Source organism: Mesoplodon densirostris, chromosome 4 (assembly GCF_025265405.1).
Source record: "Mesoplodon densirostris isolate mMesDen1 chromosome 4, mMesDen1 primary haplotype, whole genome shotgun sequence".
In the NCBI taxonomy this organism is placed as follows: Eukaryota; Metazoa; Chordata; class Mammalia; order Artiodactyla; family Ziphiidae; genus Mesoplodon; species Mesoplodon densirostris.
The window spans coordinates 96,052,357-96,070,936 of NC_082664.1; the positions used below are offsets into that span (position 1 = coordinate 96,052,357).

General features: G+C 41.5%; 1 protein-coding gene across 1 annotated transcript in view; it reads right to left on the reverse strand.

Moving 5' to 3' along the window:
- The window catches only part of LOC132489441 (aromatase), a 33,228-nt gene extending 18,261 nt beyond the window's left edge, over nt 1-14,967 (reverse strand). Inside the window, exons 1-2 of the mRNA XM_060098377.1 lie at nt 14,823-14,967; nt 8,858-9,008 (exon numbers count right to left, since the gene is read on the reverse strand). Of these exons, the coding sequence (XP_059954360.1) occupies nt 8,858-9,008; nt 14,823-14,967 (296 nt within the window). The remainder of the gene's footprint in view (nt 1-8,857; nt 9,009-14,822) is intronic.
- Between the last annotated feature and the right edge of the window lie 3,613 nt (nt 14,968-18,580).

Genomic DNA, 18,580 nt, shown 5'->3' on the forward strand with positions numbered 1-18,580 from the left:
TGTGATAAACATGCCTTGAATAAAATTAATGAATAATATTTAAAAATAATTGAAAGCATAACTGGATAGTTATTCTCTTCAGGATAAAAGGTGGCGTGGGTTTATTAGATAGTGGATGCAAGCAGCACAGGGAAGGCTTGAGAGTAAAGAGCTGAGATGAGCCTATGTTTATGAGGATTTGGGGAGGAGAGAGACTCCTCGTTCACTGCTCAGTAAAAGAGGGGCTTTAGAAGAAGAGAATGTCTGTTGGGAACTCATGAAGTTAAGAATCAGGTGTGGGTGGTATGAACTAATTTTCATCTACCAAGAGAAAAGTTAAGAAATTCTGCAGGTGACTGCATTTCCTGTGGAAAGGGGCTGAGGTTGGAAAAGGTTCATGCAGGGCCTAGACAGAAGCAGGCTACCTGGGTGAGGGCTAAGTGGTGTCTGTGACCATGATGAGCACGGCTCAGGAAGCTGGAAGTCCAAAATGTCCTCGTTAATAAGCTATGTGGTTGATCCTCCTTATGAGGAGTGAGATGGAGGGGGTATGAACAGAGACGGGATGGAGTTTATCAGAGCATAGGAAGGTATAAGCAGGACATGTGGTGTTTGTATGTCCATTGTTTTCATAAGTGCCAGTTGTTTGTATTATAGGCGAAGACTGAACACCAAACACCCCTTGGAGAAATCAAACGAGATTATCTACAGGTAATGAGGAAAGTCAGTTCAGTGAGGATACACGGCAGACAGACCAGGGCAGAAGGAGGTGCAGACAGCCACCCCAAAATCCTTACCCACAGGGGCACCTAGCTATGGTGAGGGAGGGAGGAAAGAGGAGTCATGTCTCAGCCACCTCCCTCCAAGTTCCAGCCTTTTTACCTATGACCCTGGTAATGCCACCTCTGAGGTATGGGGCCCTCGACTGACTCTGCTGCTGAGTAGACAATAAGACCACAGGGTTTGTGCTCAGGCACAGACAGGGTCTCATGTATCACCCTCCACCTCCTCATGCTGGCAAAGCTGTTCCAAGCATGTTATCCAGACTCCTCTGTGGGGAAGGACGATAGGCTCTTCAGATTACAGGTTTTATGTCACAGTGTTTATACATGGACCACACGGCCAAGTGCAAATTCCCCTTAGTAACATGTAAGCATGGCAGTTCTGCAACTTCAAAAAATTTCCACTCAAGTAGCTTTAAATTGATAGGCATTTTTCTTGGAGATAATCAGAAAAAGGAAGTGGAGTTTGGGAATTAAAAAGAGTGGAGAGCAGAGAAGGAATAGAGGTTTTCTGCAGTGCAGCTACAGGAGACATGAAGAAAGCCAATTCATTAGTCTGTGTTTTGGCCATGCTTACAGGGCAGGAGCCAGAACGTATATAAAAGTTGCCCATCCTGTGTGCTCTGGTGAGGAGCTGCCATAGGCAGAGCTAACGTGATAGAACCCTTAACTTCGGGGCTCGAGAGCTAACCTGCTCAGGTCTGCTAGGGAAGTTAAAATAGATCTTCCAGAACTTTCCCACATGAGGATTACCCATTATCCCATGTCTCCAAGGCCAGAGTGGAGTTCAGAGACACAGATGATAACATCAGAAAGGAACCAAACATTTGGGCAGAGGAATAAACAGAAAATATGTACATTATAGCAGGAAAGTAAAATGTATTTATGAACATCTTTTTGATAACTTCAAATGAGGGAGAATCTGGTGTGCAGGGGATAGAAGATGGAAGGAATTGCACAGTGCTCAACTGTGCAAATTCAAGATGCATAACATATTTCTGGTGTTAGCTTCATTTTAGTTGTTATTTTTCCCCTTTTTTGGTGAAGTAAATATTGTACACGTTTTCATGTGTTCACTACAACTTTGGTTCTTCCTCGCCACTTCTGTACTAAAATTCTGTTTCTCAACTGCAAATTCTCCTACTTTGGGTGTCTTCTGAACACATAACCCTCAAAGATGGAGAATGGCTACCATAAGCTACATAACTGTTCTTGCACTGGGCTAGGGTGGCCATCTTCTCACTAGCTCCTCTCTATCCAAGTTGCAACTGGCTCCTAAACGGATGATTTTGCCTTAATGAGGTTGTTCAGTAAATGCCTGTGAGGACATATTGCCATAGGAGACCCTGGGCTAAAAGACCTCAGCTCTGGCTGAGTAGATAAAGCTGCGGGCTAAGTACTAGCCAAACCCACACATTTGTGATGGATTCCAAGGTCCCATTTAAACTTTAAAAGAAAGGCCCTGAAATAATGGCAATTCTGTGAAATGAAGACAGAATTATTATATGAATAAATTATTTACTTCATGTATATTTCAGGAAGAAAATCTTATTTTCAAATCAAAATACTTTCTACTAAGTCAAATATACTTTTGATATAATTCCAGATAATATTCAAATTACCCTAAGCTTTGGACAAGTTTTTATCTTCCTAGCAACTATAAAAGCAAAAAACAAAAATCCAGATGCTTCTATTTGTATTCCAGGGAATTAATTTGACCAACTAGCCAAAATTTTGTCCTGTATGGAAACATCATGCTATACAAAGGACTGAAATTCTTATTAATTAATAGATTTCAGGCCTCTAGCTTTCGTACCTTCCACTACCTCATTCTATAATTAAAGCAGAAAGTAAGTAATTTGTATACTCTTTATTCACAAACTCGGATCTACAAATTTTAAGTGCTTGGAGGACAAGCAGAATACTATTTTTCTGCTCTGACTGTTAGAGCTTTTGTGTATATCATAAAACACATTGGTCTGTCCATATGTTTTGAGGAATTACTGGTCAATTAAAAACTTGAACCCAAATTTAAACTCAGTTAAATGTTAGTTAATAAAGAGCTGCCATTTAAAATCAATGTGTTCTTTAGGGGGCGCCAACATCTCAGTTATCCTGAGATAGAGGCTCTGACTTGGCAAAGAACAAAATAGGCAAGACAGAAGTGATATACACAGCAAGCCAAGTGTGACTAAGGACAAGCAATTTAAAACAAGATCACTTATGAAAAGTAGGCTTTATCTCACTGGAGTAAATCAGGAAAGTGAAGTAGGGAAGGTTGGTGATGAACTAGGCATGCCAGCCCAGAGCACTCCTGACATAAAGGAGAACAGTAGAGACCTCCTTCCCACAATGTGAGCCGGCCTGTAACACCAGGTGAGGGAGATGTTACATTGACTGACTGACTGACTGACTGGCTGGGTGAGTGAGGACTTCTTACCGCTGAGGAGAGACAGAGTGAGTCCCCAAGCTCAGAAGGGACAGTGGGTAGTGTAAGATGCCTGATCCCTGGGGTCATTATTCTTCTTGAAATGTGACTGAGGTCAAAAGACATCTCCAACGATGGCAAACCTATTGTCTCTTCAAAATGAAAAGTAGCCAGGAAATAAGTCCTTAGGTGGTAAAGAAGCCACCCTCCCATTCTGAGTTTAAAGAACTCACACACCTGTGGTCAGGTTCAAGATTGATGAGTACTAGGAATACGAGGGAGACAATGGAATATTTGGTACTAAAATTTTATAAACACGTGCCTTGTGTAAACCTGTTCTGTGCCTGTGACTTATACTCCCTCAATCCTACCATGTTTTCCCTGTCCTTTGCCCTCTATCCTTACCCAGGTTTGATATTGAGGTCTCCTCAAAAGAAAAAGAATCTCTGTAACAGAGATCTGACTGTAACCACCTGAAGCTGACCAAATTTAGTATCACTAATATGGGACCACCTTCCCTGGTCTCTTGATGTGATGCAGTGTGAACTGCCTAGGACTAACAGGGAAGTATTATTACACAACAATTAACCTGAATCGAATAGAGCCTATAGACCTAGTGTTCAGTTTATAAGCAATTCCAGGAATAGAAGAATATGTTCAATGACACCATAATGAGACAGTAAGAGAGATTTGGAATGTGGGACATCCTGTAAGACAACTGATGTGGTCTTTTCAGAAGGTCAAGGTCATGGGGAAAAAGGGCGGAGGACTGCTCTTCTAACTTTCCTGTTCATTTGAACTTTTCTTACTAGAAAGTTGGAAAAATATTTTCTCGTTGATGATTAGAGTCTCTCCCTTCCATGCATCCTCAAGTCCCTTGACCCTCTGCTTACTTTGTCCTAATTGTCTGGTAAAACCTCAACCCTGGCTAAATCCAACTCTCAGTTTAGCTTACTCTGTGCTTGCACTGGCAGCTGAATGGGCCCGGGGAAAAAACCATACATGCACATGGACACACACACACACACACACACACACACACACACACACACACAAGCAGGTCTCAGTTAAATTCAAGTGGGCCCTTAGTGCAGCTGGCAATTCTACTACATTTCTCAAGTCCAGTCACTCCCTTGCTTTCCTGGATGACTGTTATATTCTGTCTCCTCTGTCCCCCAGTGTTGTACTTCTCACCTTTATTTCAACTACAGACTTCATTTCCTATTTTATTGAGAAAACAGAAGCAACTGGAACCTCTGCAAGTCCAACCACCAGTATCAGTGCCCATATATTCAACCTTCCCTCCTGTTACTGTGGATGAACTTCCAGGTCCCTTTTCAAGGCCACATCCACTTGTTACCTGGACCCCCTTGTCATCTCACCTGGCACACTCCTCCTGTCTGCTGCATCACCAGTTTCCTCTGTAACTCATCATTTCCATCAAAACACACATGTCCTAATATCTTGTATCTTAACAAATAAAAACTCCTTGGACCAAACATCCCTTTCAGCTCTGTTCTATTTCTCTGCCTTCTTTATGGCAAACTCCTGGAAAGAGTGTCTATACCTGCTGCCTCCAATTCTTCTCTCCCCATTCTCTACAGTAGTCAGACTTTTGCCCCCAGCACTCCATTGAAACTGCCCTTGTCAAGGTCACCCATGACCTCCCTGGTGCTAAATGCAATGCTCACATCTCTGTCCAGTCATGTTGCACTATCTGGAGAGTTGACTATTCCATCCTCCCTGACCTGCATTCTTGCCTGGCTTTCAGACCACCACACTCTCCTGGTTTTCCCTTCTCTGTGTGGCTGTCCTTCTCAGCCTCCTTTGCTAGTTTCTGACCTTCCTTCTTAACTTCCCATTCAGGGGTACTAGGCAAGTCAAGTCAAAATATCTGAAATAGAATCCTGATTTCTCCCCATCCCAAAGTTGCTCCACCCACCTTATCTTCTGTATAGCCCATATCTACCTGCTAATAGTGTGGACAACCATCCTGGTCTATCTGAGTTTTAGCTTAAAAATCCCACAACATGGGAAATCCTCTGGTCCCAAGTAAACCAAGACAGTCATTCACCTTACTGCTATATTATGTTTTACCCTTTTATTGTCGGTGTATTAACAGTGTAACAATATATTCCTCTACAAGGGCAGGGATTTGGGGCTGATTTGTTCATGATAACCTGTTGTACATAATAAGTTCTTAATAAATATTTAATGAATGAATGGAGAGCCAATAATGACTATGATAGATTAGGATCATCCAGTGCTTAGTATAAATTCTCAATAGTGGATGCTTACAAAATAAATGAATGAATTCCCTGTAAATCTATACATGATTAAAACAGGTATACAAATACTATAACAATAATTAGTATTTAAATGGGTAACTGATGTGCAAATTTGACCCCAATTAGCATGTTAAGTTCTATCTCCCCTTTATGGATGCTACCCACATTCTCCTTTTTGATACTATTACAAACACTAATACGTACACACGACATAAAGTGTCATGTGTAACGTCTGTGGACCCTCAGTAATTTAGAGCATCCCCACGTGGGAATCGTGCACACTTTACACACTTTAAGATGATCAGATGGAGCTCCCCCCAGAGCCCCCAGTTGCTCAGGCAGAATCCCAGCAGCACTCGTGCCTGACATCCCGCCCCCTGAAATTCTGCAGCTCCCCCGACTTCAGAACTCGGCTGACTTGAAAGTTGGGGCATAATCTCAGCACAGTTGTAATGACTACAGATGTCAAACTTTTCAAAAGAGAAAAACTCTGGCGAACTATTCAAAGAAAAAGCTTTCTGAGGTCCAATGGGGTCTTTTCAAGAGGTACCGGTAGTTCTGGAAGGACCTGAAGAGCAGACAAGGGAAGGAGATGGGGACAAACATGTCCTATTCCTGCGGGGAGCTCAGCCCTTAACAACAAAATTGAGCGGCTCAGAGGCAATTATAGAGAACACAGAGACTCCAACCAGAGAAAAGCCTATGAGGACAGAACAGGGAAAGAACTGGGAGAGCTGGGGGAAGGGCAGAGTGGGTTGTTGTCCAGGTCCTCAGGGTGAATCAGCACCTGACCCTGTCAGGGTCGCTAAGGTCACTTTCCTAACTAAGACAGCAGAATGATCAGTTGCCACCTGTGCTGTAACAAGGGTCCTGTTTCAGGAATTGCCTTTGGGGTTCCTGGGAATTTATCTGGTGATCTAAGTATCTAGTGTCTAAGAGCAATTTATGTCCTGGGCCTCTGGTCCTTTCTCACGTGCTTCATTCTTCCCTCCAGGTCTAGTCTTGCACTCCCACCACCTGAACTACACTTAAGGGTAAGAAAATTAGACAGAACCCCTCCAACCTGCTTAGGTGTTTCCCCAACCCCAGGGAAAGGCCCCCTGCCCCAGAAGCTTCTTACCTTCTCTCCTCCCTTAAACTCTGCAGCACATTGGAATCACCTGGGGCTCTAAACACTACCAGTGCCTGGGTCCACCCCATCAAGAGACTGTAACAGTTGGGTTGTGGCCTGGGCAGTGGGGTTTTGAACAGCTCCCTGGGTGACTTTAATGTGCAGCCCGGGTGAGAAGCACTGCTCTAGATCCTGAGCTGCAGGCGTTATCCTTTTGGATGAATATCCTGCAGGTCCCTTTGCCTGTACCTGAGGGAAGGGGGTGACAGGGAAGGCAGACACTGACTTGAGGAGGGCTGGAAGGCAACTTGCTGTGCTGGGGGATCAAAGAGCAGAAGGCAGTGTCCCAGTCCTCCAAGCCCAATCGCCATCTGTTCCAGGACATTTTTGAGGCTCTAGTCAGTTAAACAAGTGAGTAAAGTGTTGATTTTGAAAATGAGAGCATATCAAATTCACTTAAATTTGGCTAGGCAGAGCTCCATAGACCAAGAGAAGTAAAATCCAAGAGTAACTCTGGCCTCGCCATTAGAGCAGTGGATCTGAAACTGGAGTGTGCCTCAGAATCACCTGGAGGGCTCGTGGAAACAGATCGCTGGGCCCCACCCCCAGATTTTCTTATTTAGTGGGTCAGGGTGGGACCCAAGGATGGGCATTTCTCACAAGTTCCCAGATATGTGGATGCTGCTGGTTGGGGGCCACCGTCTGAGAACCACTGCACTGGGGTGTTTCACTGTGAACCCAATGAAATGACATTTCCACCTGAAGCTATTTATGGTTAGATGTGTAACACGGTCTGCCTTAGCTACTCTTCAAACTTTTACACCACCCAACTGAGTGAAATGAAAAAAGAAAAAAAGAAAAAAAAAACAGGCAAAACCCGAGATATTAGTTTGGTTGAAAATAACATTCTTGGATAGGTAGAAATATTTGGAAGGATAACATGTTTTTTCTCTCCTGCTCCCTTCCTTCAAGTATTTGGTTCAAAGAATTGGGCTTTGAGTTCACCATGGTATTTTCAGAAATGATGTATATCATCATGGCCTGAAAAAAAAATCAATGCAGTTTCCAGAAATGCTTCACTTACTTCTAGGCAATAGTCTGTGTATCTGAAGAAACAATTCTAATAAATCAGTAAAACACCCTGATCAGTCTTAGTTTGTGGGTAAATCTCTGTCAGGGATTATAAATATAAAAACTCATTAATGAGACATTTTGGCAGATAGCTTTGCTAAAAATCTAGCAAAGATAGCTGAACATCTATGATATGTACTCTCTTTTAAGCTCTTCATTTTCCATGATCAATCATTAAGAAAACTAATATTTCACAAAGCTAGTTCCTTAGTCAATGCATATTTTGTTAACCCTGGAGTAAATTCAGTCTGCTAAAGTTATCTGGAAAATATTAAGTGTATGGGGAACAGGAGAATACCATTTCTTTTAATAGGCAGTATTGTTCCTAATTTATATAAAATCACTCAGCAAGGACACTGGCACACAGTCACCAATAGGAGAGCAGAGTATGAATGGCTTCCTCATCTGCTGTCTATCCTCCCAGAGTTTCTCAGTAGCCTGGCATTAGAAACACATCAGTGAATTGATACAGTCAGAATTTTTTTCTTCAGGTGTTTTTTGTTGTTGCTATGATTGCTTGTTTGTTTGTTTTGATGCTTGTACAGCTAAGACCAAAATATTAGGAAATAGGGAAAGCATAAAAGATAATACCTCTCCCTCAAGTGTGTTTTGTCAAAACCAAATCACCGGGCTTCCCTGGCGGCACAGTGGTTGGGAGTCCACCTGCCGATGCAGGGGACACGGGTTCGTGCCCCGGTCCAGGAGGATACCACATGCCGCGGAGCGGTTGGGCTCGTGAGCCATGGCCGCTGAGCCTGTGTGTCCGGAGCCTGTGCTCCACAGCGGGAGAGGCCACAACAGTGAGAGGCCCGCGTACCACACAAAAAAAAACAAAACAAAAAAAAAAACACCAAATCACCTGTAGTCTAAGTTTCCACATTCACTGCTCAGAGAGATTTTGAATAATTTTCAGTCTTCCCAGAGTTCTTTATATGTACCTCTGGCTTCAAGCAAGACCCAATTATTCTACTTGTCTCAAATGTTAGATTTTTACCTGGGAATCACTCATCTTTATTTAAGTAATGAAAACATAACTTTGGAAACAAAGATGGCAAAATATCAAAATAAGTTTGTTTTTTAATAGGAAGTATCCCAGCCTTGATTTTTAAAGTATGTCACTGATTATTAACAGACTTACTTGCTAATAATGAGGGTTTCCTCTCCACATATCCAGACTCTCATGAATTCTCCATACATCTTGTTGTAGTAATTGCAGGCACTGCCGATCCCCATCCAGAGGAACCTGCAGTGGGAAATGAGGGGCCCAAGTCCCAGAAAATAGCCAGGACCTAGGAAGGTTATCAGATTGCAATCAGTATTTCCGTAACACCAAAAAGACAAAGTACTTTAAATTATTGTTGTTCTTATTCTTTTATATCTACATGTCCTTTTACATCTTCTGATGTATATAGGTGAATCACATACACAAAATGATTAAAACAACAACACAAGTTAACATGAGGCTCTTCACAGCTCTATGAGTAAAAAGTTGTCCAGTTGACACCACACTAGTTCCATTTGGTCTCAATCACTTCTGTCTGAACAAACTGGAATAGGTGTCTAGTCTATTCTTGCTGTGTTAAACAGTGTCTATGGGTTTCAACTACAAGTCAGTCAGTCCCTCTGGTAACAGGCACGAAAACCAGGACAAGTGACAAGTTGACAGATCTGTCTGGCTGCTAGTTTTGTCTGAAAACCGGGTTTGAAATCACCAGTCAACGGAGTGGGTGGATTTGAATTAATTTGTGGTTTTGGTGTCATCTTTTTAACTGTGAGAAACATGGCCTGCAAAGACAATGTCCAAACAAAAAGCATGTGTTCCTGGGGCTTCCCTGGTGGCACAGTGGTTGAGAATCTGCCTGCTAATGCAGGGGACACGGGTTCAAGCCCAGGTCTGGGAGGATCCCACATGCCGCGGAGCAACTAGGCCCGTGAGCCACAATTACTGAGCCTGCGAGTCTGGAGCCCGTGCTCCGCAACAAGAGAGGCCGTGATAGTGAGAGTCCCGCACATCACGATGAAGAGTGGCCCCTGCTTGCCACAACTAGAGAAAGCCCTCGCACAGAAACGAAGACCCAACACAGCCAAAAATAAATAAGTAAACAATTGTGGGGTTTTAAAAACAATGTTTAAAAAATAAAAAGCATGCATTCCTTTTTTATTTCCTTCAAAAAGGATTTGGTTTAAGAAGAGAACCTTAAGCTAAATCTCATTAGACGAAATAAAGCTAAGCACTGAGGAATGAGGCAGTGTGTCTGATCTATGTCTAGACCAGAGTCTGAGTCCAGTGATATGGTTTTAGTGAAAAGCCATGGCCCTTACACCCTTGCTGACGTAGGCGATGACAGAATTGTGAAGACTGTGAATCTGGTGAGCAGCCAGGGGAGTTGCTGTTGCTTGTATCAGAGAACAAACTTGGTAGCTTGATTTTAGTGGTGGTGGTGGTGAAAAGTTCATCAAAAGCTTGTTGGAATGGTTTTAGGAGTTTCATTGTAAAGTTATACCATTTCTGTATCTTACTCCTTTAATTCCATTCTGTCAGTGAAATAGTCCTGGAGCCAAAACTCACACAACTGTCTGAGACAGTACAGTGCTATAATAATTTAGATAATCTAAGTTTTTGTTTTGTTTTGTTTTGTTTTCTTTGGCTGTGCAGCATGGCTTGCAGGATCTCAGTTCCCTGACTGAATGTGGGCCATGGCAGTGAAAGCTAGGGATCCTAACCATTAGGCCACCAGTGAACTCCTTAGATAATCTAACTTTTTGCATGACTCATCTAAAGTGGAAGTTCAGTCCCAAATTTGGCAAACAGGGTTTACTCCTTAACTTTGCATTAGCAGGATTAATGTAGCAAATACTACCAGGTTCTTTTGTCTTTAAAGGTCTTTGTTAATGTCTATAGAACCAATATAAGAATTTGAGTTCTTTGGATCAAGGGTTCTCAATCTTAAGATTGTTCTCATAACACTACATTATACAGTTATATAGTCAGATGACTGACTTTATATTAAACTAATTTCATTGAATTCTCAAAAAGAATTAAGCTGATTTGATTGTATACATATTTCCTTAAACTTTAATCAGACATACTGACCTTTTATCAATACAAATATGCATAATAACAAAACACTTTGTATTTACAGCTTGAAACATTGTAGATCCTCAATAAATGTTTCCTGAATGAATTTTTACAATTTATTAGACATGTGTAAAGAATGAAGTTTTAAATGTCATCCTTATTTAGAATATTTCAGGTGTATTTACATTTTGATAAAAATGGAAAAATACCTTATATCTCATACGTTTAATCCATGTGAAGTCAAACACCAGTCTATTTGGGAATAGACTTTTTCAACAAACATTTACTTCATATACTATGGCCATGAGGCACAAAGACATACAAATGAAAGGGTGCACTTTCCATGTTTTATCTAAATGTTTGTTGCTGTGTGGAAAGTCTTAGTATTTGGAAACCGCCAATCAAATTTAAAATATGACAGTGAAGAGCTGTATCTGTTGAAAAAGGGAGATTGTGATGAACTCTGCTAAGGCTGAGAACCGGAGTGTTTTAACCATAAGAGAATCAGAGGTTGAGTCTTCAGCAGTCAATTGTATTTCAACTTAATTCATCCAACAAACCCTGAAACCCTACTAGGTATAGACACTAGCTCCAAGTTAGGGACCCGTGATGGTATGGTAAGTATAACTAGGTCCCCATCAGATCCTGGGCAGGGAAAAGGAATGTGAAAAAAAAGCACAAAATCAAATAATTATCACACAATATGATCCTTTCAGTTAGCGTGTATATCTTATACTTTCCGGTTGGAGAGAAGAATGCTCTGGGGGGGAGAAATTTTGGTAGAATATTAGGGAAGTACTCTGGTTGTGTCCACATTACACTGCTCTCTGCTTCTCAGATTTGGGAATGTTCATCTAGGCATGTGTGAGTGCAGGAGTCTCTTGCACACCCTCAGAGGAGCAGTAAATACTTCACTGCATTTTTGTGCAGAGATGGCCTCCATGAAGCCAACAGCTGGGGCCTCCCACCCTTTGTCCTAATCAAGAAGCTGTTACGTTCCATGCTGGGTGTACACCCTAGAGAATCCTGTGCACACGAATGTTCATAGCAGCACTGTTCACAATAGCCCCAAGCTGGAGACACCCTAAATGTCCATCAACAGTAGAATGGGAGATTAAAGCATGGGGTGTTCATATAACTGCATACCATATGAACTGCAGCTGCATGCCACAACCTGGATGAAACCCACAGGCAAAAAAGAGAGCAAAAAGGCAAGACAAGAATAATGTAGGATTCTATTGCTAAAGCATGTAAAACCAGGCAAAACTAAAGTATGTTGTTTGGAATATGAAATTAGGTGAAAAATCTATAAGAAAAGCAGGGGAGCGATCATTAAGAAATAGAAGATTGTTTACTTCTGGGGATGAGAGAGGGTATGATTGAAAAGGCACAAGAGGAGTTTCTAGGATGCTGCTAACATCCTACTTCTTGTCCTGGTCTGTGATGACGTGTTTATTTGTGCATTTTCTGTATTTTTAATGGGCAAAAGGAGACTATTGCCATGTCCTTTTTTTTCCAGTGCTCCCATAAAGAATGTGGTGCCCAGGGCAGAGAGGGCCTCTGGGGTAGAGGACCCATGTGCAAGGTTGGGCATCGCCCTGTATCCTTGGGGGAGGGAGAGCTGCCAGGTGCCAGGTAACTGTAGTCCTGGCAGAGATCAGTGAACTGCGGCAGTTTCCCCAAATTGAAACTTACAAACCCCCCAAATAAGAACGATTCTTTCCGCTCCGAACCCTCACGGCCCTCGCTGGCACTAAGTCCTCTGCCTATGTGTGTCACCTTTGCACACTCCTCGACCCCCCTGTCCCCATCACCTGATAATGCAGGGCCTCTCAGTAAGTGTGGGTTTAAGAAACGTAGATTTGAGTCCCAGTTTCATCAGTTACTAGTTATGGACACCTAGCCTCTTTAAGTCTCAGTTTCTTCATCTGTAAAATAGGCATCAACACACTCAACTCACCAGAGTGCCCAGAGGTTCACAAGAGAAAGTGGGTGTGAAACTGCTTTGAAAACTGTAACTTACTAGAGGGCTTTGGCTCATTGTACCCTCTCAACTCTTTGGCTTCACTGACCCTGAGATTCCCCATATGTATAAAGTTAAGAACCCAGAGAGCCAGTGATGGGAGGGATCTGGCCAAAGGAGTTCAGAAGTATTGGTCAGCAAGACCCATCCAACAAGGCCAGTGTCCTCACCTTCCCTTCCCCAACCAGGAGTCGCGGGATGCCAGCCTGGGTCAGAGGTTTCTAGAACTAGAAGGTTCTGACCAGACCTCACATTTTCCCAAGGAAAGCATGGAACTAGAAGCTCCCTGGTAGCAAAATGATCATCTACCTGGGATTTAGGTCTTCCTGGTGGTCCCCCTGCTCCCCCTATTGCCACTTTCCTTCCAGTTGAGATGCTGGCAAGCCGTCTTCCTTCTGTGGCTTTAACCCCTCCCCCGTGAAATGAGGAGTTTGAACTCCACAGCTACTCATACTTGTCACAACGGTTTGCCTGGACAAGGCAGAGCCCTTCTCTGAGGCTCAGTTTCCCCTTGTGTCAAATGAACGGGTTGGGCTCCATTCCGTGGCTCTCAACCCTGACTGCTCAGGAAAGCCACCTGGGAAGATGTTAAAAAACCAAAAACCCACATGGGGACCGTCCTCAGGCAGGGCTGAGAACCACAGGACTATGTGATAGTGTCATAGACTCTCAGTGTATGACAGCATGATGTCCCCAGCCCAGAGGTGGTAGACAGAGTGAGCTACCACCTAGGCTCCTGGTCCAGGGTTTCAAGGATGCCAGTTCTTGTGTTTGCCCCTCCCCAAAGGTCCAAGGGAGTTCTACCATCACCTGCAACATAAACATCTGGGGGGAGTTGTTAAAAAATACCTCCTCCCTCACCTCCACCTTTCACGGACCCTGACTTGCTTGCCCACTGGGGGAGGAGAAATCCAGTGAGGAAGGAGCAGTGGTGGGGAAGGGGTTCAAGTTAAAAGACTGTGGAACAGTCTTCCTTCAGACCCCCATCAGGAGTAGAGAACAAAACAAACTAAACATTCCATTCCATTGGGCCTTAAAGTAAACTAAAATACCAGGCTGAATTGAGCAGAGAGACAGACAGTTCTCTGGAAAACAATAGAGAATCCAGACCCAGGGCACTTTGCAGCAGCGCCGCACTCCCACTCGACATCACTCTGTGAAGAGGCCCACGATGCTTGAAAGTTTGTAATGACTCTGCTCTTGAAATAAAGCCTTATCGGATATCTTATGGAACTGAGGACAGATGCCTGCTATGAGGAGTTTTCCCTGAAAACTAAAAAACCGTCTGATATTTCTGAGAATTCTGAGTTAATCTGGTAGTGTGGAGTGATGGGGTTTCTACTGGAATTATCTGGATAATTATATTATACTCTACTTTTGATTGATCCACAGAGCTTGTGGAAGTGTTTTTTAGGTTTTCAAGGGAACTATAGTGCTCCCCAATTTTCTCCCACTGTCCAGGTCCCATCCAGCCCTTATGGTGGCACCAACATCACCACCATGCCCAAAAAGAAAAGAAAAGTGAAGAATGGGATAAAGAGAAGGAATAAGTTCAAAAAAGAGAGAGGGCAGAGGACATGGATGAGGTAAAGTTAGAGGGAGACAGAAAGGAGTACAGAAGGCATTCCAGAGACATTTTCACCTTTAGAGCAAAACTGGAATGAATTTGAATCAAAAGAAAAAAAAACCAATCCTGGAATTTTACCTTGCTCTACTCCATCTTGAGCTTACTTTAAAGGATACTAGTGCCAAGTCTATTCTACCAAAGCAAAGTGGAGACTGGAAGGGATTATGTAAGATATTGTTTTAATGTTTTCAATAAACATGTGCAGATAATTAGCTAAAATTTTTTCACCTGAGTCCTCATTTGCTTGTGTGCTGCGGCCTTCAGCCATCTTCCCAGGTTTGCTCTTCATTGTTTTGCAAAATTTCCTTTACCCTCATGGATCAAAAGCCCAAGAAAACAATCTTCTTAGGTACAGAAATACATGACTGACTTACCTGGTATTAAGGATGTGTCCTCATAATTCCAAACCAAGAGAAGAAAGCCAGTGAGCAGCAGGATTGCAATGCTGGCAACAGGCGCAACTTCGGTCACCATGCTGGTGATGTTATAATGCCTTGGGTTCAGCACTTCCAAAACCATCTTGCGTTGCTTGAACTCAGGGGAAGCAACTTAAAGTCCTGTGGAAATCAGAGGGTCAGAAAAATTAGAGAATCCCCCAAAATGTACATTTACGACTCCTGTTGCTTCAGAGGATGCTGTACTGTAGAGATGGGCGTTCTGTTTTATAATGTGATTGGACACTTAGACAAGACAAATTTGTAGTTACAAGTCAAAACAAGCAAGCCCAAGAGAGATCTTTTGGCTTGAAGTGCAGCATTTCTGACCTTGGTAGACTCTCAGGTTCGTTTAGACGCTTGGTCTGATAGAACCTTATCATCTTGCCCTTGAGTGGGTAGAGTGACTGAATTCCCAATTGAGAGCCAAATTTCTTACCAAAATACATGAAAATGAAGCTCATTTCAGAGATGGAGTCATTCCATGACTTCATCAGCAGATTTTGTTTAGGCAATCTTTTTCCCTTCAAGCCAAATAAATTTTTTTAAAAAGCATTCCCCAATATTCTTCCTTGCTCAAAATTACTTCCCCCAAAGGGTAAGCTTCTTCAGTAAGAAGGTGTTTCATGGGCATCACTGAGGCATTCTCAGGCTGTCTATTGAATTCAACATGATTCACTCAGGACAATCTTTTCCTATTGGCTTTGACGAAGCTTAAAATCTCTTGCACCATGGACTTGATGAGGCAGTACACATGGGCCTATGACAGAGGTAGTAGGAAAGAAGAATAGGAGAGGAAGAATAAAAGGAGAGGAGGATAAAAGAAGTGGGGAAGCAGGAGGAAAAGGGAGGACATAGTTGATGCCACCAGCAGTAGGCTCAGGTGCCACTCAGCAACCGAGCTCCCCACAGCAGCTGGTCTCCTGTGCAGGACAATTTTCAGTTTGATTTGCTGATTCTGATGTGGTTTTCTCTTCTTTCTTTTTTTCTTGGAAAGCATATTTTTTTCTGCTTTATTTAGATGTAATTGACATACAGCAGTGTATAAGTTTAAGGTGTACAACATAATGATTTGACTTACATACATCCTGAAATGATTATCAAAATAGATTTAGTGAGCATCCATCATCTCATACAGATATAACATTAAAGAAATAGAAAAAAATATTTTTTTCTTGTGATGAGAACACTTAGGATTTACTCTCTTAACAATTATCATATATAAGATGCAGCAGTGTTAATTATCTTTTTTTAAACATCTTTATTGGCGTATAATTGCTTTACAATGGTGTGTTAGTTTCTGCTTTATAACAAAGTGAATCAGCTATACATATACATATATCCTCATATCTCCTCCCTCTTGTGTCTCCCTCCCAGTTATCTTTATCATATTGTACTTTATCATCCCTAGTACTTACTTATCTTATAACCGGAAGTTTATACCTTTTGACCACCTTCATTTAATTCCGCATCCCTCCACCCCCTGCCTCTGGTAGCCACAAGTTTGATTTCCTTTTCTATGAGTTTGTTTGTTTTTGAGGTATAATTGACCTACAACACTATGTTGGTTCCTGGTACACAACATAGTGATTTGATATTTTTATACATTTCAAAATAATCACCATGGTAAATCTAGTTGTTATTTGTCACCATAGAAAGATATTGCATAATTATTGACTATATTCCCACACTGTACATTTCATACCCATAATTCACTTACTTTGTGACTAAACGTTTGTACCTTTTAATCTCCTTCACCTATATTTTTCCTCCCCCAGACCTCTCCCCCCTGGCAATCACCTGTTTTTTCTCTGTACCTATGACTTTCTTTCTGTTTAGTTATATTTGTTTTGGTTTTTAAATTCTGCATATAAGTGAAATCATATAGTATTTGTGTTTCTCTGTCAAACTTATTTCACTTAGCATAATACCCTCTAGGTCCATCTATGTTGTCACCAATGGTAATAGTTCATTCTTCTTTATGGCTGAGTAATATTCCATTTTAGACACACACACACACACACACACACACACACACCCCACATCTTCTTTATCCATTCTTCTGTTGATGAGCCCTTAGGTTGCTTCCATATCTTGGCTATTGTAAGTAATTCAGCAATAAACATACGGGTACATATATCTTTTTGAATTAGTGTTTTCATTTTCTTCCATAAATAACCAGAAGTGGAATTGCTGGGTCACAGGTATTTCTATTTTTAATTTTTTGAGGAATCCTCATACTTTTGTCCATAGTGGCTGCAACAATTTACATTCCCACCAACAGTGCACAAGGGTTCCTTTTTCTCCGCATCCCCACCAATACTTATTTGTTCTCTTTTTGATGATAGCCATTCTGACTTGTGTGAGGTGATATCTCATTGTGATTTTGATTTGTATTTCCTGGATGATTAGAGATGTTGAGCATCTTTTCATGTGCCTGTTGGCCATCTGTATGTTTTCTTTGGAAAAATGTCTATTCAGGTCCTCTGTCCATTTTTAAATTGGGTTGTTTGTGTTTTCGATGTTGAATTATATGTGTTCTTTGTATATTTTGAAGATTAACCTTTGTTGGATATGTCATTTGAAAATATCTTCTCCCATTCAGTAGGTGGTCATTTTGCTGATAGTTTCCTTAGCTGTACCAAAGATTTTTTGCCGTAGTCCCATTTATTTATATTTGCTCTTGTTTTCCTTGCCTGAGGAGACATATCCCCCCAAATACTGCTAAAACTGATGTCAAAGAGTTTATTGTCTGTGTTTTCTTCTAAAAGTTTTATGGTTTCAGGTCTTACTTTGAAGTCTTTAATCCATTTTAATTTATTTTTGTATATGGTGTGAGAAAGTAGTCCAGTTTGATTCTTTTGCATGTAGCTGTCTGGTTTTCTCAATACCATTTATTGAAGGGGCTGTCTTTTCCCCCATTGTATATTCTTTGCTCTTTGTTGTAGCTTAATTGCCCATATGAGTGCGAGTCATTTCTGCACTCTCCATTCTGTTCCATTGATCTATGTGTCTGTTTTTTGTGCCAGTACCATACTAGTTTTATGACTATAGCTTTGTAGTATAGTTTCAAATCAGGGAGTGGGATACCTCCTGTTCTGTTCTTCTTTCTTAAGATAGATAGTCTTGGCTATTCTGGGTCTTTTTTGTTTCCATACAAATTTTAGAAGTACTTGTTCTTGTTCTTTGAAGAATGTTATGGGTGTGGTTTTTTTGTTTTTTAATTTATTTTTTATTATTTTATTTTTAACAATTTATTGGAGTATAATTGCTTTACAATGGTGTGTTAGTTTCTGCTTTATAACAAAGTGAATCAGTTATACATATACATACATCCCCATATCTCTTCCCTCTTGCATCTCCCTCCCTCCCACCCTCCCTATCCCACCCTTCTAGCTGGTATTGAATCTGTAGATTGCCTTGGGTAGTATGATCATTTTAACATTATTAGTTCTTCCAATCCATGAGCACAATATAGCTTTCCATCTGTTTGTGTCATCTTCAATTCCTTTCATTGGTGTCTTATACTTTTCCAAGTATAGGTTTTTTACCTCCTTAGTCAGATTTATTCCCAGGTATTTTATTCTTTTTTATGTGATTGTGAATGGGATTGCTTTTTAAATTTTCTCTTTCTGTTAGTTTCTTTTTAGTGTATAGATGTGCAACAGATTTCTGCAGATTTCTTGCAGAAGTCTCCT